The sequence below is a fragment of the Phascolarctos cinereus genome, unplaced genomic scaffold (genome assembly GCF_003287225.1).
Source record: "Phascolarctos cinereus isolate Bilbo 61053 unplaced genomic scaffold, phaCin_HiC Scaffold_726;HRSCAF=1367, whole genome shotgun sequence".
NCBI lineage: Eukaryota > Metazoa > Chordata > Mammalia > Diprotodontia > Phascolarctidae > Phascolarctos > Phascolarctos cinereus.
In genome coordinates, this window is record NW_027556098.1 from 422,240,094 (window position 1) to 422,262,039 (window position 21,946).

At 56.9% G+C, this 21,946-nt stretch overlaps 4 protein-coding genes across 11 annotated transcripts; all 4 read left to right on the forward strand.

Annotated features, from left to right (window-relative positions):
• Positions 1-525: 525 nt before the first annotated feature.
• Positions 526-4,283, forward strand: LOC110220163 (zinc finger protein 580-like). 6 transcript variants are annotated; one of them, XM_021004079.2, is made up of 5 exons: positions 526-739; positions 1,261-1,369; positions 1,571-1,712; positions 2,819-3,048; positions 3,360-4,283. In XM_021004079.2, the coding sequence occupies exons 4-5, from the start codon at positions 3,000-3,002 to the stop codon at positions 3,890-3,892; spliced, it is 582 nt and encodes a 193-aa protein (XP_020859738.1). In that variant the 5' UTR covers positions 526-739; positions 1,261-1,369; positions 1,571-1,712; positions 2,819-2,999; the 3' UTR covers positions 3,893-4,283. The 6 variants fall into 6 exon arrangements, with proteins under 6 accessions (XP_020859738.1, XP_078002178.1, XP_078002179.1 ...); XM_078146052.1 differs by having other exon boundaries at positions 631-739; positions 1,261-1,712; positions 2,819-3,118; XM_078146053.1 differs by lacking the exon at positions 2,819-3,048 and having other exon boundaries at positions 631-739; positions 1,261-1,712.
• Positions 4,284-10,271: 5,988 nt separating this feature from the next.
• On the forward strand, positions 10,272-14,110 carry ZNF580 (zinc finger protein 580). The gene is made up of 2 exons (XM_021004090.2): positions 10,272-10,343; positions 13,121-14,110. The coding sequence occupies exon 2, from the start codon at positions 13,195-13,197 to the stop codon at positions 13,633-13,635; it is 441 nt and encodes a 146-aa protein (XP_020859749.1). The 5' UTR covers positions 10,272-10,343; positions 13,121-13,194; the 3' UTR covers positions 13,636-14,110.
• A 140-nt stretch (positions 14,111-14,250) lies between these two features.
• On the forward strand, positions 14,251-16,627 carry ZNF581 (zinc finger protein 581). Its single transcript, XM_021003919.2, has 2 exons — positions 14,251-14,376; positions 15,011-16,627. Exon 2 carries the CDS (start codon positions 15,080-15,082, stop codon positions 15,611-15,613), a length of 534 nt encoding a protein of 177 aa, XP_020859578.1. The 5' UTR covers positions 14,251-14,376; positions 15,011-15,079; the 3' UTR covers positions 15,614-16,627.
• Positions 16,628-17,026: 399 nt separating this feature from the next.
• CCDC106 (coiled-coil domain containing 106) lies at positions 17,027-21,682 on the forward strand. 3 transcript variants are annotated; one of them, XM_021003917.2, is made up of 6 exons: positions 17,027-17,611; positions 18,115-18,190; positions 18,402-18,512; positions 18,599-18,775; positions 18,901-19,110; positions 20,066-21,682. In XM_021003917.2, exons 2-6 carry the CDS (start codon positions 18,160-18,162, stop codon positions 20,380-20,382), a joined length of 846 nt encoding a protein of 281 aa, XP_020859576.1. In that variant the 5' UTR covers positions 17,027-17,611; positions 18,115-18,159; the 3' UTR covers positions 20,383-21,682. The 3 variants fall into 3 exon arrangements, with proteins under 3 accessions (XP_020859576.1, XP_020859575.1, XP_078002175.1); XM_021003916.2 differs by having other exon boundaries at positions 17,027-17,607; XM_078146049.1 differs by lacking the exon at positions 17,027-17,611 and having other exon boundaries at positions 18,083-18,190.
• Positions 21,683-21,946: the final 264 nt, after the last annotated feature.

Genomic DNA, 21,946 nt, shown 5'->3' on the forward strand with positions numbered 1-21,946 from the left:
TTCCAATGCTAAATCCTGCTGTGGCTCCCTCTGCAAACGCCTGCCATGGAACCAGGCCCAGCCCTCACCACCTGAAGCATTAGACCACACTGGTTGGTTCGGGTCCGAGCCTCAGGTTCCATATGTAGAAAATGGGCTGGATGATAGAGGAAATCGCTTTGTGAACATCACGGGCCAACTACTAGGTTGCTGCACAAAGGTCAGGGAGGGGACCCAAGGACCCTGGGCACGGATCAGAGTCGGGGTCGAGTTTCCGGCCGGATCCTTCATGGCAGACCCCCGCAGGGGGGCCCGGCGCGCCTGTGTCCTCACCCGGACCAAAGAGGGGGATGCACTGAGTGCAGCTGTGGAGGCTCGGGATAGAGGGACCTAGAGGAGGAACATCGAGAGGAGGCGGAGGCGGGCTAGAAAGGATCCCCCCGATTCCCCACCCACCTCCCCATCCAACCATAGAGAGCCCCCTGGAGGTGCGGGCTAGAGCGATCAGGCCCTGCGTGGCCAGGAGGGGCCACGAGGACCACAGAGTCAGCGCCATGGCAGCGGGCTAGAGGGTCTGCGGCATGGCGGCGGGCCAGAGACCCCGCCCCCCGAGTGGGAGGACCGAAGGGGAGCTTGCCTCCAGAGGGCACGTGTTATTAGGGTGTACTGTGTCGCCGCCTGGCGACCTCTTCACCGATCTCTGGTGGCCCGCCACCTGCTGCCGGGGCCGGGCTGCAAGAAGTTGTTTTTGCGATCTCAGGTGTGTCCCATGGCCACCCCCCCCCGGTCTCAGTTTCTCTAGCTGTAAAGTGAGACTCAGGGATATCTAAGCACCTTCCAGCTCGGCCTCTGTGGATCCGCAGCAGATCCTGGACATTGAAGTTGGGGGGAGGGGTGTTGTGAGACGACCCAGGACCCAATGTAGGCCTCAGTTTCCCTTTCGGGAGACTAGCACGAGGGTGGTGACTTGAGAAGTAGAGGAAGTAAGTCCCTGTCAGGCCAAGCGGCTTTTCTTCTCCTCTCCCTCTCCCCTCCCCCACTGTGGGCACCAGTTACTGGGGACAGAAAGGGGGTGGGTCTCTGCCCAACACGGCCCCCTAGGATCTGATATGAAGCCCTCCCCCCCCCATACTGGAGCCTGGAGGGGCCGAGACACTAGAGGGGTGGGTGTGAGGGCTGTGGATCCCAGAAGTGCGTGCACGTGGGCGTGTTAACTGTGTGCAATTGTGCGCCCCTGTGCGCTTTTGTCTGTGTAATCACGCGTTAATTCTGTACTTGTAGATCTGTGGGTGGGCGTGCAGCTGTAATTGACATGCACGTGAAGTGGGCACGCAATGGAGCCTCCCCGTGGGGTGCCAGAGAACATGAGCCGGGCACAGATTTGAGGAAGGTCGGGGAAGGAGGAGCCTCTGTGGGGGCTGCAGGCTGGAGGGTCGAGGGTCCCAGATGAGGCCGGAATGGAGAAGGGAGGGGGGCGAGGCCTTTTGGAGGGTGGCTGGGTTCTAGGCAGTGCTGGGGAGAGCAAGAAGGGGAGAAGCTGAACAAGGTCGGTCTGGACGCGTTGATGGTAACGAGGAGAAATGATTCTTAGGGACGGACAGAAAGAAGTAAAATAAAGGGGAAGGGGCCCAAGCAGAGCGCTGGGAGGTGAGGAGATAGAGGCCTCGGCTAGAACTGTGACAAAGTACAGGGGAGAGGCGGACAGAAAGAGCCCAGGGAGAGGGTGGAGACACGTAAGTCTGGGGAAATGGGAGGGATGGAAGTGTGAACGAGGAAGAAGCAAGCACTGATGGAAAAGCAACCCCGGGAGCGCAGGGTCCTGGGAAGTCACGCCCGGCTGGGGCCCGGGGGCAGCGGAGACCAGGGGCTGCGGGAGGCAGGGAAGGACTGAGACGTGGGAGAGACGGGAAAAGCGAGGCCGGGGGAGGGGAGGCCCTGCGAGGAGAGAGCGAAGCCAGAGAATGGCTGGGACGGCCGCTGTGGGGTCTCTCTGCCTGAGTACCGGGACCCCACAACAGCCGTGGCAGGGAGGGAGGGGCTGTCAGCCCCTTTTTACAGCGGAGGAAGTTCAGTGACTTGCCCAGGGGCGCATTTGAACTCAGGTCTCCCTGACTCTGTGCCCCGTGGCGCCCCTCCGGCGGCCCCTTCCTGCCTCCACCTCCCGTAGATGCCCCTCCATCTGGTGCCCCCGCCTGTCCCTTGGCCTCGGTCTCCCCGGGGGTAGAGCGATGGCCTTAGGGTGAGGATCTCCAAGCACCCTTTGGCCCAGCCTTCGGCGTGAATAGGGGATCACCCTCGGGGTTGGGGCCTCTTGGCAAGTGGGCACCATCCTGGCTCCCCGTGCAGAGAATGGGACGAGGAGGGGGAGGGGAGCCCTCCCAGGCCGTGGCCTTCCTGGCCTTCCCCCCTCCACTTTGCGCGGGGCGGGGGCCCGAACCCGCGCGGACCTCCGCCTCTAGGAGCCTTGTTTTCAGCCCGAGCCTTTTTCGGGGAGCGCGCAGCGTGTCCCTCCCCTAAGCCTCCGAGTACAGAGCGGGGTGGGGGTGAGGCTGGGGGGAGGGGGGAAGACTCGGAGGGCGGGAGAGGCTCGGGAGTCCTGGCTGCGCCTGCGCCTCGTGATGCGGTGCGGGGGCGAGCGAGGGCGTGCACGCGCGGGTGCTGGGGCGCCCCTGGGGCGTGTGCACGTGTGAGTTGGCGCGGGGGATTGTGATCGTGTCTGTGGGCGTGCACGCGGGGGGGTGGGCGGCCTCGGAGGGTGGGCGGAGAGGGGAGGTAGGGTCAGGACGGCCCTGGGAGGGGCGGGAAGGAGGGGTGGCGTAAAGACAATGAGCATTTATAGAGCACCTACGAGATGACCGCGTCACCAGCCCCCCCCCTCCATGCGGACCGCAGAGATCCGTGGATGCTGCTGCAGGGGGACCCCACGAGCTTGGGAGAAGTAAAGGCGTGGGAACGTCCGCTCCCCGGCCCGGCCAGCCCTGGGCCCTGCACCCCGGGGCCCCCGGCCCGCGGTCACAGCTATGAGTTGGGGGGTGCTGCAAGAGGAAGGGGGTGCACAGTTCCTCATGGGTATGGAGACCCCCGGGGAGAGAAAATGAGATTCCCATCCGAGGACCAGGCCCCGGCCGCAGAACCGGGGGTAGGGGGCTTCCGAGGGCGGACCAGGGAGATGGAGGACAGACTTGAACAGCGGAGGGAGGGGGGGGGGCTTTGGGCAACCTTGGCAGGGGGGAGGGCGTGCAGAGACATCGAGGGCAGCGGGACAGAGCCAGGGCTGAGGAGGCCCTGCAGGGGAGTGGAGGGGAAGGCTCAGCACAAGAGGTGTGCAGGGAGTTTCTGGGGGACAGACAGCCTGAGTTTCTCCCCCACCTTTCCTGCAGTCTCCAGCTGCACCTCCTGTCCTCTGGCTGTGAACCTCTCCTCCTGGGACACCATGGAGCCCTGTCTGCCTCGGGCACCTCCCTCACCAGAGAGGTGCCCGGTCTCCCCCTCCTCCCCGGGACCCCTGGCTCCCCAGCCACCCCCACGGCTAGGCCGCCACTTGCTGATTGACAGCAATGGTGTCCCATATATGTATACAGTTCGTCTGGATGAAGAGCAGCCCCAGAGGGAGCTGGAGGCCCCCCAAGGGGAGGCAGCAGGGGGAATGGGGGCCCCAGCCCAGGGCTATCGCTGCCCAGAATGCTTCCAGGTCTTTAAGAGCCCCCTTTACTTGAAGCGGCATGGAATCTCACACTCGGACCTGCGACCCTATGTCTGTGGGGTATGTGCCAAGACCTTCAAACGGTCCAGCAGCCTGTGCCAGCACCGGCTCACCCACCGCACCAGAGGCAGCCGTGCCCACGCTTGTCCCCTCTGCCCACGCCGCTTTCTGGATGCCCGAGAGCTGGCTCAGCACATTCGTGGACACTAAAGCAGAAAGCCCCACCTCACTGACCCTGATGAGATGGAGAGTGATGGCTCAGATCTATCACACGGCTCCCTCCATCCACCCCAGACTCGGAACCTCAAGAGGTCTAATGGGGCTCCGCCACTCTCTTGTCCTGTGACTTTGCACGAGGTAGTGCTTGGCCCTGGGCCTCACCGCTCTTCCTCTGGAAAATGGGGGCACCCGATAGCAGCCCTCCCTGTCTCTCCCCAATACTGTGAAGGTAAAGAGACAGACAGGAGGTACTGTGAAAGGACAGACCAACTACATGGAGGAACCATTTGTTACTGGGGCCTTATGCCTCTGTATATCCCTCTGCCCCACCCCCACTGTGCCTGGCACACCATAGGTGCTGAATAAAGACTTGTTGAATTGATTGTGATTCCTTCCTGGCACTGGGCACCCCAGGGGCTCTTTGAATCTAATCTAAGCCTAGCATCTGTCTTTTGTGTGATCTTGGCCAAGTCCCTCGCCTGCCCTGGGCCTTAGTTTTCCCTTCTGTAAAAATAAAGAAATTGGATTGGATAATCTTGAGATTGATGGGGTACCCATCAAGTCCCTGTCCTAGTCTGGGCTTCAGATTCCTCTTCAGCAAAGTGGAGGGCTTGGCCTTCACTAGATGATCTCCGTGGCAGCTGAGGACTTTCTGTCAAGGTGTTTCCTGTTCTTGGTCTCCCAGCCCTTTGGCCCTGCTTCCCCCCAACCCCCTTGTCTCCTGCTGTGGTATGGAAACCACTATCAGCACTTCTGACTGCACACCTCCCTCTGTCCTTGAAGCCCTGACCTGCTGTCTGGCTGCCCTTCATGCCTCATCAAACCCCAAACCGTCCTCTTCTGCGCGCTCTCGCCTGTTGCTGGCCATGGCCTGTAAGCTTTCTGGCAGAGAATGTGCCTCACTTGAGCCTATATCCCCAGCCCCTAGCACACGGCTTAGGAAGCATTTGATTACATGGAGATAGTTCCAGTATAAATTCATACGCTGGCCCCTCACTACTACCTGGTGACCCTGGTGTTCTTCCCTGATGGACTCCTATTACTGTCCCCATGGGGGCTGTCTCCAAACCTCTCTTCCTATTCCTCATTCGGTATTGGACTCCTTTACATCTTGCTCCCTTGTCTGCTTTGTGGAGGAGGGAAGTCAAGCTCTCCCCTCCCATCTCTGAGAGCTTGTCCTTTCAATTGTCCCGTCTTGTTATCTGCTTGTCTCCTTTTAAGCTGCCTACAAACATGCCCAGGTCTCCCCATCCTTAGAAGCCTTCACTTGATTCTGTTTTCCTCTTCCCTTATCAGTCAAAATTTATCAATGGTTCACTATGGGTCAGTTGCTGTGCTAGATGGGGCTCTCCCCAGCCACCCACCCAAAGACATTCCTGCTTTCAAGGAGTTTACCACCTATCCGGATAGTCAATGTGTGCATAAGTAATGTGTGTAGAATAAATGTGAGGTAATAAGTGTGTGTGGGGGTAAATGGGAATCAGGAAAGGTATGGGGTTTATGCTGTGTCTTCAAGGAAGTTGGGGATTCTAAGAGGAGAAACTGAGGAGGAAGCAAATTTCCAGCACAGACAGGAAATGGAGGGCCTTGGGTGAGAAACCATCACATTGATCAACATATATTTACTAAATACTAAGCGCCATGCTAAACACCTATGCAGAGGGGTCTGAGACACAGAGGTGTCGAAAGGTCACCTCACTCAACCCACCCACTTTCTTTTCCTAACTTCCTCATTTCTGTTGAGGGTATCACCATCCTTCCGGTGACTCCCCCTCCCAAGTAGCTACTGCACAACATCCCCTTCTGTACTCACGCCTTCACCTTGAAGCCCTCATTACCGCTTTCCTGGCCTATGGCTTCCAGTCTCCTCACTCTCCAGCATGTCTTCCATTCAACTCGTTGTCCAATGGATCCACAACCTTGTCCACATGGCTGTGCTCTCCAGTAATGCTGCCCCTGGCCTATCTAAGCCTGCTCACTCCGTGGAGCTCTTTCGTCCACTTCCTTCCTAAAGATATTAGCAAGAGTCCGCCCAGTGCGCTGGGCAATTGTCTTTACTTCCACTCACTCATCATCTCAAGGAGATTAATGGAACATCTGGGCAATTCATTGATCACCCCCTCTAGTCACATGGCCAGTTTGTGGTCTTTCCCAATCATGAATGAGATCCTCCACTTGTTTTTGCCATACTTCCTTGTCTGTCATGTGCTGCAGCCCACTCCTGACCAAAATGCATGTCACCACTGCTTTCTGTGGGATAATCTTTATTTTTTTGGAGATTTTCCATGACTTGCTCATCTGTACAACAACATTGATGGAATACTGCTCTTTTAAGAATGGGCATGCAAGATAGAGCCCTGGCCCTAGAGTCAGGAGGACCTGACTTCAAATCCAGCCTCAGACACTTGACACTTACCAGCTGTGTGACCCTGGGCAAGTCACTTAACCCCACTGCCTAGCCAAAAAAAAAAAAAAAAAGGATGGGCACATGCATGTGTGTGTGTGTGTGTGTGTGTGAGAGAGAGAGAGAGAGAGAGAGAGAGAAGAGAGAGAGAGAGAGAGAGAGAGAGAGAGAGAGAGGGAGAGGGAGAGAGAGGAGAGAGAAAGAACGAGCTTTTGTTTTAGGGGGAAATTTGGGGTTTCAAAGACTTTTGCAGTGTCCCAGAGACGATTCAGCCTGTTCTATTCATCTGTTTGCTTCTGGCCCCGATTTGCTGTGCATGTGGTGGTGGTGGTGGGCGAGCAATGAGTTTGATCTCTGCCTCCTTCAAGTCCCAGCTAAAATTCCACCTTCTACAAGAAGTCATTGACCATCCCCCTTAATTCTAGTGCCTTCTCTGAGATTATCTCCAATTTATCTTTTACATGGTTGTTCACATGTTATCTCCCTCATTAAACTTTGAGTTCCTTGAGAGCAGAGACTATCTTTTGCCTGTCTTTGCATCTTCAGTACTTAATGCTGGAAACGTGCTCCTTCTGCCTCTTGGAATGCCTGGTTTCTTTCACAATTCATCTCATGCATGAAGCTTTGCCTACTGAAACCCAGCTGCTGGTGCTGTCCACCCCCAGACAGCACTGTCCTGTGTGCACGGTGTATACAGTGTATACTCTGGGCACAAGTTCCCTATCCCTTCTCTTAGAATGGAAACTCCTTGAGGGTAGGAGTTGTTTCTTTTTTATCTTTGTATCGTCATTGCTTAGCATGGCTCTAGGCACATTGGTTTTTTTTTTTAATTTTTTTAGGCAATTGGGGTTAAGTGACTTGCCCAGGGTCACACAGCTAGTAAGTGTCAAGTGTTTGGTGTGAGGCCGGATTTGAACTCCTGTCCTCCTGACTTCAGGACCGGTGCTCTATCCACTGCACCACCTAGCTGCCCCGACTAGCTTTTTAAAAACTAATTTACCTTACAGGTCTTTACAGTTTGGCTCTGGATGACCTTTTCATTCTTATTTGTCACCACTCCCCTTTACATACTTCATGTTCCACCCAAAAGTTCCCTCCCTTTTAATGAAGCAATTTGTTGTTTAATTGTTTCAGTCATATCTGACTCTTTGTGACCCTGCTTGGGGTTTTCTTGGCTAAGATACTGGAGTGGTTTACCATTTCTTTCTCCAGCTCATTTTACAGATGAGGAAACTGAGGCAAATAGGGTGAAGTGACTTGCCTAGGGATACACAGGTAGTAGTGTCTGAGGCTGGATTTGAACTTGGTGGGATGAGTCTTCCTGACTCCAGGCCTGGTGCTCTATCCACTGCATCGACACCTAACTGTCATTATGAGGGAATACCACTTCTAATCATCTTCCACTGCAGTAAGATCTTTAAATCTTATAAAAAATTTTATATGATTTATGCAACAAATACATAATAAATATTAAATATACAAAATGTAAAATTTTATTTAAAATGTATAGTCTAAATCAGTGTTGCCTTTGGCTTTTGTGTTTACCAGATGAGTCAAAAAATATTGTTTAACTAAGCTGCTTTTTAGGCTCTTTTGGTCTTTGTCATGGTGATTGATTTGTAATTGATCTGCATCAGCTAAGCTTCTCTATAAAGTTGGAAACTGCCCAGAATTCAAAACTTAAGTATTTTATATTTTTTAGGCAATGGATTGTTTTATGTGTTACCTCATTTTGTTGGTATATAAGTATACATAGTAGATACCGACGATCATTTTTATTCCTTCTGGTTTTGTGATTTCACATGGCTAATCTGGCCCAACTCTGATGGGCTGGCTGAGTTAGAATGCCAAACAGACGTTTGCCTAAAAGACTATTTTATGGAGAGCTCACGCAAGGCAAGGGCTCACACAGAGGTCAGAAGGAGCACTCTCAAGGTCTCTCTGAAGAACTTTGGAATCAATTGTGAGACATGGGAGATGCTGGCACAGGACCACTTAGCATGGTTTGCCCACTTCAAAGAAAGCTCTGTGCTCTACGGGCACAGCAGAATTGTAGGAGCTCAAAAGAAATGTGAGATTCACACATTCAGAAGCATCTCTACTCCAAATGTTCATGTGGACTGTTTGTGCCTGACCTGTGGTAGAGCATTCTGGGTTCACGTTGGTCTGATCTGCCACAGCCAGAAGTGCTGTACCTTGATCCCAGTATAGTGATATAATTCTGGTCCTCTTCGAGGAAGGACAACCACCACCACCTGGCTTCATCTCCTAATATGGAGAAGGATCGGCTGGGCTTTCTGATCTCAAAGCTCATTTTCCATGGTAACATTTGAACTATGGTTCTCCCTGGCAGTGTGGGTCAGAACCAGGAGCCACAGTGCCTTCTTAGGCTTTTCTTTTTAAAAACATTCATGACAAGTAGTTGAGATACTTCTTTAGAGTTTACAATTCTTTGTTCATTATTTCTGATCATTTTTCCCACCATTTTCACTTGTTCTCTTTGCACTGAAGTCATTGGGTATCAGAGCCCAATACTGTGGCCTCTTCTTCTCTCACATTAAACTCCATCCAGTCTCTAGAATAGCTACAGTTATAAACTACCTGGATATGTTACAGAGGACTCCTAAGGCATGGCCAAGTTTAAGCCAATCCAAAGATGATTCCCTCGGAACATTGGAAATTCCAAGGGCTTTTGCACTTAGTCTAAAGTCTACAATTGATGAAGTGATTGAATGAGGGAATTGCCCTTACTATGTGCAAATCACTGTGCTAGGCACTGGAAATACAAAATGAAAACATAGTCACAGTCTTCACTCTTGACGGTGGATAGCTCCCATTTTAATTGGAGAGCCAACGTGCAAGATGGATGGAAAATCTCCTGGTCTTTAAAGGGCACCAGCAAAGCAGATGATCGTGTTTCTTCTTTACAGTCATTTCCACTAATAAAATCCCATCAGCTTACCTGTTGGTCATCTCACTGCGAGATCCTTGGACAATGATGAATGACCAAGCCCAGGGCTTGCCTGCCTTGTATTTGCCAGTTGCTGGAGATGGCTGGCCCCTTCACCATGAGAATTGCTTTCATGATGTGAGGGCTTGGCTGGAAAGAAGAGCAATGGGATAAAGGATACCGCTATGCCCAGGACTCCTGTGCCCACATGACTGCTGGTGGTAGTAGTTGTTGCTTGTGGTGATGAGGAAGGTGGTTTCCTTCCTGTTGGAAGCCTGTCTTGCAGTTTGGGAATCGCTCCTTCCCAGACTGTTGGGCTCAGGGTCCCGGGCTATCCCCATCGAGGTCTGAGGGGAGATGGTTGTCGAGGTGGTAGTAGGGGTTTGACTTGCCTGGCACATACCGCTTCCTGTCTCTCCCTTAGGGTGCCCTGCTGCTTCAGCTAGCCTGGCTTGCCAATACTGTTGGCTTTCCACATTCTAATGTGGAGAAGAATCAGTTGAGCCCTGATGATCCATGGTGATGTTCTATGGTTCTCCCTGGTCATATGGGACAGAACCAGGAGCCACAGGTGCTGGATGCCATGGGAGCTGCTGCTCTAAATCGGGGTGGGATGCCTTGGCTCCCCCTCCTCTCTGAGGTGCATTTGTGGGAATGTGGTCATGGAGGCTTCTTTGCTGTAAGCGTTGGACAAGACGTGGTTGGGGGTTCCCTTGAGCTCTGAGAACCAGGCTTAAATCTCAGCTGTCATATTCTACCTGTGTGACTGTGGGTGTCAGTTCATTCATTCATGTATTCACTAATTCATCAAATAAGCCTTTAGTAAATGTCACTATAAATCAGGCAGTAGTACATAAAAGTGAGGCAGCCCCTTCCCTCTGGGAACTTCCAGTCTAGTGGGGCCTCAGTTTCCTCTGCTGTGAGGTGGAGGGTGGGGCAGGCCAAACCTTGATCTCTAAGCCCAAAGAAGCCCCGGAATCTTGCTCCTGAGGGCGTCGGTTTCCAACCGGAGCACTTTCTGGGTGGGCCCAGAAGTGTCCCGCAGATGTCCCCTCCAGCAGCGGATCCTCTAGAAGCAGCTGCATCGGGTATGGGCCAGGGAAAAGCTGGTGTGGGGGTGGGGTTGGAGGCCGAGTGACCTCTCCCTACCTAGGGGAGCATAGAGAGGAGAGAGGGGGGATAGAGAGTATGGGGGGGGGGCGGGGTGGAGGATAGAGGGGGTGGGGCGTAAACAGGGATGCTGGGGCTGTCCTATCGTGGGGCAAGGAGGAGAGGCTTTGAGGGTTAAGGTAGTGGGGCCGGGGGGGGGGGGGGGGGGAGATGGAGAAGGAAGAAGAGACTTCCGTGAGAGGTGGGGGGTTGAGAGACCCTGGAGGACACTCGCTCTGGGCTAAGCCCTTCTCCTGCCCTCCCGAAACTCCCAGTTGAATGGAGGCGGAGGGCACAGAGCAACTTGGAGGCAACACGGACATTGAGTAAGGAGTGAGCAAAGGAGAAGAGAAATCAGACATTGAGCTCCAGGGCCCATTTGGGCTGGGAGGAAGCCCTGATGGATCAGGGAAGACTCCTTGGAGGAGGTGACCTGTGAGCTAATCTCTGAAGGAAAAGTGGGACTTTAGCAGACCATAATAGGGGAAGGAGAGTCATGGATGCAGAGCCAGAAGGAGCCTTAGAGCCCATCTAGTCCAACACTCTCACGTTGCAGATGAGCAAACTGAGTTTCAGGGAGGTTACATGACTTCCTTGAAGACACTGATATTAAGTAACAGTTTCAGGATTCAAAAACACATCCTCGGACTCCAAGATTCTTTTTTTTTTTTTGCCATTGCACCTTGCTGAGTCCATGCTAGGCATGGAGTGACAGAATGTAAGTTTTTTGAAAGCAAGGACTCTTGTTTTTGTCTGTGTATCCCCAACATCAGCATATAGCAAACTGCATGGTGAATAAGTACTTAATGAGTAATCATTGGATTGATTTTAATTAAGGGACGACATGAAAACAATGTATGGAAATGAGGCCAGACATGATGGACATTGGATGAAAGTGCCAGCTGCCTAATTTGGCTGGAGCATACAGGATGTGAGGGGAGCTAAACTGAAATAAGGCTGGAGAACTAATTTGGATACAGGTTGTGGGGAGCCTTGAATGCCAGGATCAGGAGTTTATATTTTACCCTATAGGTCATGGACAGCCACTGAAGTGTTTTTGATAGAGGAATGATGTGACCGTAGCTGTACATTCAGAAAGTAGAACGGATGAAAGATCATTTATTAAGCACTTACTATGTGCCCGGGTACTGTGGATACAAATACAAAAGCAAAGATACTCCCTGCCCTCAAAGAGCTTATATTCAAATGCAAAGAGCATCGAATTTGAAATCTGAAGGCCTGTCTTTGCCACTTACCGGTTGTGGGAACTGAGGCCAGTCATATTCTGGGCTTTCAGTTTCCACTTCTGCAGATCTCTAAGGCCTTCCATCTTTCAGTCATACTGATCTTCTAGGATGATTCCAAGAGGGTGTGGAATAGAGCTTGGAAGTGTTTGCTGTTCTTAAGCAAAATGCCTTGTATTTAATAAATACTTGTAGACAGGCACTCCCACCAGCCTGCTCTCCCAGACTCTGCGCTTCCAGAGTTCACATTAGAACTAGGGGAGATTCCGCTTCTTGGACAGTCCCACTGCAGTGGTTTCCTGTCCAGGGCTAGGCCCAGGAGCCCTTAGGGTCCACTCCTGGGAAGGGAAGCTCCTTTTGTGCTCTTGGGGGTAGATGGGAAGGAGGGAGAAGAGTGGAGGACAGCTAAGTCAGTGGTGAAGGATGGTGATTCCAGTTCTTAGAGGCTGTAGAGAAAAATGGGGCCTCCAGAAAAGGGAGAGTGGGGAGAGATATGTGGGGGTGTCAGAAGAGGGGATAGGGAGACCCTGGAGAGGGAAGTGGGGAGAGACCACCTGAGGAAGCCTTATAGTTGTGAATTAGGGGAGAAAAACCCTGGGGCTGGGAAAGATTTAGCTAGAAAGGCCTTGTAGTTGAGTGGTCATTCAGGGAACAGAAGGGGGTCAAAGTTGGAGAGCCTCTTTAGATAGGAGACAATGGAGTCAGAGGGACACAGGATGGGGGAAAGCCAAGGGAGAAGAGGCCAGACTCTCACAGAGAGAAGTAGATCAGTAGTAGAATGGAGTGGAGGTGGGCAGGATGCAAGAAGTGGAGGGGCTGGGAGAGGCAGGCTTTGAGTTACAGGAGTGTGGGGCTCCCTGGGGGCAGGAGGACTTGAATGTGGTATGCTCTGTAGTGACTGGGTGACCTTGGGCAGTGTCAGGCCTCAGTTCACTTCCTTGCTGTCTAGGTCCAGCCAGCTCCACAGCCCCTGGCCCCTCCACTTAGCAAGGGTAATCCTCACGCCTTGACTGAGCCCTTTGGCATGGGGGAGTCCATCCTGGAGATCACCGCAAAGGGGGCGTGATGAGAAGACTTTGTCCCTCTGGCAGAGAAATGGACTGGGAGTTTGGAAGGGACATAGCAGAAACCTTAGGAAAGAAAAAACACCGTCGGTTTGGGCAGCGGGGTGCAGAGAGCTCAGTGGTCCGGACTAGCCAGAGCAGGAGGTGCCCAAGGACAGAGAGCTGCCCTTGGACCCGAGGGGAAGCTCTGTGTGACGGCACACTGAGAAAGGCACCAGGAGGGGTTCACGTTTGATCGTGGGTGACTGCCCTTAGGGGCGATGAGGAGTCTTTCTGAGCAGAGGGCCCATGCAGTCCGACCAGGGTGGAAGGGATGCAGCTCCTGGGTCAGAGACCAGGAAGGAGGCCGGCCCTGCGGGCTTGGAGGCCGTTAAGCGCTTCTCCGTGGTCTTTTGTCTGCCCCAACAGGCCTCCTGGGCACCGGTGCTCAGTCCTGATGCAGCTGCTGCCCCCAGCACCCCTCCTCCTCCCAGGAGAAAGCCATGGATTCCCCTCCTTCGAAGGCAGCCCCTCCGGGCTCGCCCGTGTCCCCTCCGCCCGGGCCGGGCCGGTTCCTGCTCATTGACGCCAACGGGGTCCCTTACACGTACACGGCTCTGGTGCAGGACGAGCCGGGCCCCGCGGGGGAGGCCGGCAGAGGCGAGCGCGGCCCGGGCTGCGCGCCCCCTCGGAAGCGCCACGGCTGCCCCGAGTGCGGCCGCGTGTTCGACAGCGCCCTCAGACTGCAGAGCCACCGCGTCTCCCATTCGGAGCTCAAGCCCTTCGTTTGCGGGGCCTGCGGGAAGGCCTTCAAGCGGTCTAGCCACCTGTCCCGCCACCGCGCCGTGCACCAGCCCGGGGGCAGCCGGTGCCACGCATGCCCGCTGTGCCCACAGCGCTTCCGCGACGCCGGGGAGCTGGCGCAGCATTTCGGGGGCCACTAGGTGGGGATGGAAACGCGGCGCGGAGCCTGCCTGGGAGGCGGAGGTCCTGGCTTCGCTTCCCGTCAGCGATCCCAGGCCCCTGCAGCGGGGGCGGGGGTTGGAGCAAATGCTCCCCAAGCCCCTTCCGGCCGTAAATCTGACCATGTGGGAGACCCTCCCTCCTCAGCCCCTGGACAGCCTTACTACAGAGCTCGGGGGTCCCCCCTGCGGAGCGCCAGCTGGGTGAGGGACAGGCCCCCGGGCCGTCTGTGGAGGGCTTGGCCGGAGCAGGATTGGAATCCTGGGTCCCCGGGGCTTGCGGCGGGACCCTAGCCCGGCCCTTGTCTGAGCCTCAGTTTCTCGCTTTGTCAGTTAAGGGGGGGGTGGGTGTGAGATCTCTGAGCACCCCGAATCCTTTTGTGCAGGAGGGACGTAATCTTGGGTCCCTGGCTTTGTATCTCTTTCCTTTCAATAAACGCTCCTGGATCTGACGTCATTTACTTGCGGGCGGGATTTAAGCGCGCATGCGCACGGCTGCCGAGTTGGGGGGGGGAACCCTCCCATGCCCTCGGAACCTTCCTCCCGCGGACGCGGTTTCCGGCCGGAGCTCTTCCGGCTGCTGGCGCCCCGCCCCCTCGCTTGATCCCTCCCGCCGCCCCCCACGTCCATCCGCGCCCCCTCCCATCCCCCCGACGTCGCCAGACCCGGGGGGGGGGTGGCCAGGCCTGGACCTCGGACCCCGTCCTCGAGCAGCTGCACCGAGTAGGGCTCCGGGCATCGAGAGGGCGGGCGGGGCTACAGGGGCCAATGAGGGGGGGAAGGGAAGGAGCCGGGTGGGGTAGAGAGGGGCGGGGCTAGGGAGGGCTGGGGGAGGGGAGCCCTGGGGGATGGAGGGGGTGGGACTAAGGGGGTGCTGGGGAGGGGAGCCCTGGGGGATGGAGGGGGCGGGACTAAGGAGGTATTGGGGGATGGAGAGGGGCGGGACTAAAGGAATGCTGGGGGAGGGGAGCCTTGGGGGATAGGGAGGGGCGGGGCTAGGAGAGAGGAAAGAACGCCCTGGGCAGGTGGGGGCAACTACTCGAGAGAGACTGAAGCCCACCTGGGGTTGGAAGGCGGCGGGGCAGGGAGGTGATGGAGAGCTGGGGGAGGCCTTGGAGGGGAGAAACTAGGGAGTTCCAAGTTCAAAAAGTGGGTTCAAGTTCTGCCTGAGCTTCTGGGACAGGATTTGTAAGGTCTCTGGTCCATTTTCTTCATCTGTAAAGTCAAGGGGACTGGGCTGGCTGAGCTTTTAGGTCCCTTTCAATCAGCTTGAACTCTGCTGGGGAGGGGTTGCTGACATTAGGGGGATCTTTCGAGGACCAGAGGGCTGATGCGGGCGGCCATTCTCTCTCTGCAGGCTCTCCTTGCTTGAGTGGATGAAGGCAGCCCCCACTCACAGCCCTTCCCATCCTCGTGGGCGGTGGCCATGGAACCTCCCCCCCCCCAGGCATCCCCTTCCCCTGAACCAGGCCCCTCATCCACCCCCGAGGCTTCCGGACAACCATCCAGGCTTGGCCGATACCTCCTCATTGACACGCAGGGCGTCCCCTACACAGTGCTAGTGGAAGAGGAAGCTGCGGCCCCCACAGGGGAGGTATCTGCGGGATCCACCTCCCGAAAATGCTACAGCTGCCCTGTGTGTTCCCGGGTCTTTGAATACTTGTCCTATCTGCAGAGGCACAGTGTCTCACACTCAGAGCTCAAGCCCTTCGTCTGCGCTGTCTGTGGGAAAGCCTTCAAGCGGGCCAGCCACCTGGCCCGACACCGATCCACACACCGGGTGGGGGGCGGCCGGCCGCATGCGTGTCCCCTGTGTCCCCGACGATTCCGAGATGCTGGGGAGCTGGCCCAGCATAGCCGAGTACACTCGGGGGAGCGGCCCTTCCAGTGCCCTCACTGCCCTCGGCGATTCAGTGAGAGAAACACCTTGCAGAGACACACTAGGAGGAAGCACCCATGACAGGGCTGGGGAAGGCCCTTGTGCCCCAGACACTGCCCTCCAGCATCAGGGACATAGGGTGGGACCTGTGGACACACACCGACCAGGAGCCTGGAACTGCAGTCAGCCCTTGGCTGGTCACGGCTCTGCCCCTCAGCTTCCTCCTCTCTGAAACGAGGGGGTCAGACTAAGATGACCTCTAATGTCCCTTCCAGCTCAAGTTTGCACTTCCCCAGCCTCAGAGGTGCATCTCCGAGGGGCTGGCCAGCCCTTCCTGCCCCAGAGGGAGCACTTGGTGCAGTTTGAACTTGACTTGGCCGCCTGGAGAGCGGGTTTAGTAGAGCATGAGTGGTCTGTCTTCTCATGGCCATCTCTGGAGTGTCTTACAAGCTAGGGGATCCTCAGTTCCACCCCCACCCCCGGCTAAGGAAGCACTGGGCTGCCAGGTCCCACAGCAGTAGCTGAGGATCCCCTAGAACTGGTTCTGGGGCGGAGATGGGGAAGTCTCCTCTGTCTTGTAGGAGGAACCCCCCCCAAGGGCTGCAGAATAAATGCAAAGTGAGTTTTCAGTGGGGAGCCTCAAGATTGGTGTTTGAGAAAAGTGTATTGTTCCCAGATATTGGCGGCTGGTCCTCCGGCCCTTCTGCCTAAGAAGGGTGGAGCTCTCTCAGCACCCAGGGTGCCAGTGTGGAGGCCTTCCTGGCTCTGCTCCTTGGGGACCACGTGACCATCGGAAGTGGTTCCCCTCCTCTGTGGCTGGGCCCGAAGGGCTTCCAGTGGATAGGACTGCTGGAGCAGAATATCGGGGGCTTGGCGCTGGCTCTGAGGCTCCCACCTCGTGTGTGGGTAACATTGCATCTCAGCTGGGAGCTCGGGGTCTGGACGGAAGCCGCCTTAATATCTTGGTGGGCTCTGCTGTCGGGTGGGGCCTCGTGGTACTGTGGGAAAGGGCTGGATTGGAGTCGGAATCTGGGTTCAAAACAGTCTCATCTCCCTATTTTGGAATAAAAGAACACACGAACGTGCATTTATTAAGCGCTGCAGACACTGTGCTGAGCTCGAGGGATACAGACGGCACACCGAGAAGGGGGCTGGGGGGCCCACGACAATCTCTTTGCAGGAATGGTTGGCGCTCTGATTTGGTCACGGGTCCAGAGCTGCTGGGGGTATGCCAGGAGGGCTACAAGTCACCAAGGGGCTCCTGGGACCGATGCGGGTGAGGAGCCGGCCTCCGAGGGAGGGAGGGGCTTTGGGTCAGGCTGGAGGAGTGCCTCTCTGCTCTGCGAGAGACAGGGTGGGGCAATGTAAGGTACTGCCTCTGGAGTTGTGGGTTCGAATGTCGCCTGGGAGGCCAGCATGTGCCACAGTGACCTTGACACAAGTCCCTTCCCTTCTCTGGGCCTCAGTTTCCTCGCCTGTTAAAAGAGGGAGATGGACTACATGAAGATACGAGGTTGGGTAGCATCTACCAAAACCCCAGCCCCTACTTGGAGAAAACGAGCGGGGGAGAGGAGAAATCCCTCCACGTTTCATAAAGTCCACAATTTTCCCGCGGCCCCTGGCGCTTCCCGCCCCCGCCCCCTTCCTGGTCCTCTTCGAGGTCACAGCTTCAGGAATTTGATGAGGGTCCCTGCCCGCCCAGGGGCCGCCGCCGCCGCCGCGAAGGGGAGGGGGTGGTGCTTTGGAGAGGAGGCCGCCGGGGCCCGTCACGCAAGTGCACAACTCATTCCATGGCGCAAGTCCCTCTCCCCCACCCCCTATGGCTCCCGTGTCGCCCCACGCGGGCCCAGCTTCGGCCCGCCTCCCAGGTCCGAAGGGCACGCCTGGCTGGCTCCTCCCGGTGCGGAGGCGTGCTCACGCTGCTCCGCTCGCGCGCGGCGCGGAGAGCGGTGTGGCGTGGGCTGGGTGCGGGGAACTTGCTTCCGCCCCCCGCGCCGGTGGTACTTTGTAGACGGTCCCCGAAGCTGGGCATGGGCGCCGCCGCTGCTCCCAGGGCTGGAGTCTGCTCTGCGCGGGTGGGTGAGCGCGGGACCGTGGGCGGGGGGTGGGGGTCTAAGGACAAGAGGAGAACGGTCGGACCTCAGGCCCAGCCCTGGGCCCCGCTGCGTCCCCGATCCCTAACCCCGCTCCGAGCCCCGGGGGCCCCGTGGGACAAAGGGCGGGGGCGGAGGGGGAGCCCCACGCGGGACGCGCCCCTTCCCCTCCCCCGCCAGGGCTCATGCTCCAGCGGCTTTTGCCCCACACCTGCGTGGGACAATGGGGGGGGGCGGAGGTCTACGCGTGTGCCGGGAAGGTTACGTGGGGCGCCTGGGCTGCAGGGGAGGAGGGATGCCTGGGCTGGCGTGGGGACTGTCCCGGGCCCTAGCCCAAGGCCATCGCTCCCTTCTTGTCCCAAGTACCCCAGGCCAGGCAAGGCTGCTCGCCGTGCCCCGCTCCAGCGGCTCCGGAGCCCTGAGTCCCCCGCCCCTCCCCTTCCCCCTGCCCCACCTCCGCAGCTCACCTGTGGCCGGTCTTTCATCCAGTGCCCCTGAGGCGCCGGGACGCCTGGGTCCGGCCGAGGCTGCGTCATGAATGAGAGAAACAGCCGGAGGCGGACAAGTGAGCAGCCCTACCCCCTTCCTGGGGACCCCACAGCACCAGCAATAAGGGGAGGCTGGGGGGAGGGGTGGGTATCAGCCTTGTCATTTTGGCATGGTGGGCAGGGGGAGGCACCTGGGCCTCAAGGCGGGGAGGGGGGAGAGGGTGTCCTGGGACCTCTGGAGTAAGGAAGCTGTCTTTCTCCCTGTCTTATCTCCTTCTTCCCTTCCAGTGAAGAAGGATGAGGAGGGCTTTGAGATCTCAATCCCATTCAATGAGACCCCTCCTCTAGAGTCACCCCAGATCTTCTATGGCCTGAGTCCACCCCAGGGCAGCTTTGAGGGTGAGCCCGAGGGCCGGGGGAGGAGGGCTGGGGGAGCAGCCTGGACAACCTTGCCCTCCTCACTCTCCTTGGGCCCTTTCCCTCAGAGCCCCCGGAGCCCACGTCCCCCACCCTGGCGCTGATGAACAGCGTGAAAACTCAGCTTCACATGGCCCTGGAGAGGAACTCGTGGCTTCAGAAGAGAATTGAGGACCTGGAGGAAGAGAGGGACTTCCTTCGCTGTCAGCTGGACAAGTTCATCTCCTCAGCCCGCATTGATGCAGGTAGTAGCCAGGCTCAGGGAGCTGGAGGGAAGGAGGCCAGAGGCCAAGCTGTGCCCTTGAAGGCGAGGGCACCCAGCCCCTCTGTCCTTCTGCTTGTCTCTCCTTGTCTCCTTTCCCATCTCCAGAGGACCACTATCGGGGGAAGCCTGGCCCCAGGAGGGCAGAGGGCGCGGATGGCCGGGGCGGAGGGGAGGCCTCAGACCCGGAGTCGGCGGCCTCATCCCTCAGTGGTGGCTCCGAGGAGGGGGGTTCCGCTGAGAGAAAGCGCCAGAAGCAGAAGGGGGCGGCTGGCCGGAGGAGATTCGGGAAGCCCAAGGCCCGGGAGAGGCAGAGGGGTGAATGTCAAGGGACCTAGGGGGAGTAGCTGGGAATATGGACAGAGGAGGCATGACAGGGGTGGTGGAGCAGATGATTGGGTTGTCTGGTGGATGCACGTGTCTGTCCTCTCTGAGATCCCTAGCCTCTGGCTGTCCAGCCCCCTGTCTTTTCTGACCCCTAGGTAACTAGTTGGCACAGGAAAGAGTGCTGGGCCTAGAGGTGGGAAGACCTGAGTTCAAATCCAGCCCCAGAAGTGTGTGACCTTGGGCAAGTCACTTTACCTCTGTTTGCCTCCATTTCCTCAACTGTAAAATGAGAATAATAATAGTGTTGGAGGCTTAAATAAGATACTGTTTGTAAAGCACTTAGCACAGTGCCCGACTTTTAGTAGGTGCTTAAAAAATGCTTAGTCCCTTGCCTCCTAGCTAAGCCACCTCCCTCCAGAATTGTCAGGGATCCCAGCATATGGCAGTCTGTGCCCTCCTCCCTAGCAGGGATGCCCCCACCAGCAGCCAGGGCTGCATTGGGCAGGCTCTGCCTTCTTCCCTCTGTGCTCAGCTGTGAGCCCTAGAGCCCCCCGTTGAATGGGAAAGGTCCATGTTTGGGGTCCGGATGCCTGGGTTCAGTCCTGGCACTGTCCCTGACTCAGAGGTGGCCTCACGGGCGGCCTCGGAGCCTAGATACCAGGGCTCGCATCCCACCTCTGGTCCTCAGGAGCTGTAGGATCAGCTCTCCTCTGTGATATGGGGAGAAGAGGCCCGCCCTCCCTCCCCAGAGCTTTGTAGCCTTTCTGGGTTCTTAGAGGTGGTAGAGAGAGCCATGCCCTCCTCTCTGGGGCGAGCAGGTGTCCCCCCTACACCGATGGCCAGGCATCAGACCCCTGGGGGGGTCACCTAGTGAGGAGTGGGTGCTTGGGCTCCACCCCCTGCGTCTCTGAGGCCCTCACTGACTGTGCCTTTCTGGGGCCCACAGTGAAGGACGCTGATGGGGTGCTGTGCCGGTACAAGAAGATCTTGGGCACCTTTCAGAAGCTGAAGAGCATGTCCAGGGCCTTTGAGCACCACCGGGTGGACCGGAACACGGTGGCCTTGACCACGCCCATCGCCGAGCTGCTCATTGTGGCTCCTGAGAAGCTGGCTGAGGTGGGCGAGTTTGACCCATCCAAGGAGCGGCTGCTGGAATACTCCCGCCGATGTTTCTTGGCGCTGGATGACGAGACGCTGAAGAAGGTGCAGGCTCTCAAGAAAAGCAAGTTACTACTGCCTATCACATACCGCTTCAAGCGGTGATCCCGAGTCCCGCCCCCACCGTATGCCCAAGCCAGCTGCTGCCCGTCACCTGCCTTCTCTCCCTCCACCCTGCATCAGCCTTATGGTTCTTGGGCCTGGATGCCCAAGCCAGCCGGGCCCGTCACCTCCCCGTTCATGAAGCAGACCCTTGCCATTTCTTTTTCATGGTCCGTCACACTTCTGCCCAGATCCCCCCAGAGCGGCTGTCGGCCTTCGCGTGGTGAGCCACCTGGCTGCCCACCACGTGACTCTCTCCTCTGCTTCTTCTAGAAGCAGGTTCTCCGAGCGACAATCCTTTTAGCTGTGCTCTTGAGGTGGCCTCCAGGGGCAGTGGTTGGCTCATATCCCATGCCGTCCTTTCTCAACCAGGAGACCCCTAATGCCCCATTCTGGTTCTCCTGCCAACGACGTCTCAGATCCAACTAATGCGTCATTTACCATTGCACCTTGCCCAACCAGTCCTCAAGGAGCCCCACAATGCTCAGATTTTGGGTGGGATCCTGCCCTTCCCTCTTCTATCCCTTCAGCACCACCCCTGCAGCAGGCGAGGGTGCTGGGTGTGAGTGCACGTTGAGTGGTGTGTTTACATGTGGTTCCAGGTGGAAGAGGGTGGGGCTTCCTGTCTCATCCCTCGCTATCCTCTGGTGGAGACGGGAAGGCAATGTGTATGTATGTATATATTTACTGAACATCTCCCCCTTTGGCCTTTCGTGATATCAGCCTCTGTTTCCCACCCTTGTTGCCCTGGCCTGGGTTCCTCTATTCCAGTTCAGATCTCCTTGACCCGAACCTAGAGACTAGGGAGTGTCCGCAGGGATGCACCAAGTGGCCAGGCGTCATTCATTGCCTTTGGAGCTAGGACAAGGGAGCCATTGAAAGAACCATTGATGGGGATACGGAGACCTGGCTTCTCGTCCCCTCTCTGGGTATGACTCACTTCCCTTCCCTTCTCTAGGCCTGTTTCCTTCTTTGAAAATAAGGGAGTTAAACTCGATGATTTCTAAGGTGGCTGAGACCTTGGTCTCTTGAATTGTAACAATGGAGCAGATGGGACGAGGTGCTCTCATTAGGTCACTGTGTGACCTCGAGCGAGTCTGGAATGATGGGGCTTGGACTCCTGGGTGAGAACGTCGGGATTCTCCTCCCCGACCACCGAGTGAGCCCGCTGCGGGGGCCTGCGCTGGAGACGGAGGGTGTGCCACAGAGCCAGGGAGCGCCCCCTCTCTGAAGCACCAGCCGCCGGCCGGGGGCCAACAGATAAAATAAAGTGTTCAGAGTTTAAATTAAAAGTTAACCAGCAGATTGGAATAACCTCGGCCTTGGTTCTGGCTGTGGGGGAGAGGGGGCGGCGGAGGGAACGAGCCGAGCTCCCTCCACGTCCCCTACTCCAGGGAGAGCTTGCCCATCTCAAGGCTGCGACGCATGCGCCACGCTGGCTGGTCGGCCGTCTCTAAGGCGACGGCAAACGCAAGGGTAACGCGGTAACAGTCTTACTGGTTCCGGACCAGTCGGCTTTAGCGGGACAAAAGTGCGCGTGCGTGCTGGCGAGTGAGGGCGGGGACAA

What these genes read in the sequence shown, in the direction of transcription:
- LOC110220163 (XM_021004079.2), top strand. Translation starts at nt 3,000, where the DNA reads ATGAGTTGGGGGGTGCTGCAAGAGGAAGGGGGTGCACAGTTCCTCATG. An exon ending in GGGTGCACAGTTCCTCATGG is followed by an intron (nt 3,049 to 3,359) that starts GTATGGAGACCC and finishes CCTTTCCTGCAG; the next exon opens with TCTCCAGCTGCACCTCCTGT.
- ZNF580 (XM_021004090.2), top strand. Translation starts at nt 13,195, where the DNA reads ATGGATTCCCCTCCTTCGAAGGCAGCCCCTCCGGGCTCGCCCGTGTCC.
- ZNF581 (XM_021003919.2), top strand. Translation starts at nt 15,080, where the DNA reads ATGGAACCTCCCCCCCCCCAGGCATCCCCTTCCCCTGAACCAGGCCCC.
- CCDC106 (XM_021003917.2), top strand. Translation starts at nt 18,160, where the DNA reads ATGAATGAGAGAAACAGCCGGAGGCGGACAA. An exon ending in AAACAGCCGGAGGCGGACAA is followed by an intron (nt 18,191 to 18,401) that starts GTGAGCAGCCCT and finishes CTTCCCTTCCAG; the next exon opens with TGAAGAAGGATGAGGAGGGC. An exon ending in GGCCCGGGAGAGGCAGAGGG is followed by an intron (nt 19,111 to 20,065) that starts GTGAATGTCAAG and finishes TGGGGCCCACAG; the next exon opens with TGAAGGACGCTGATGGGGTG.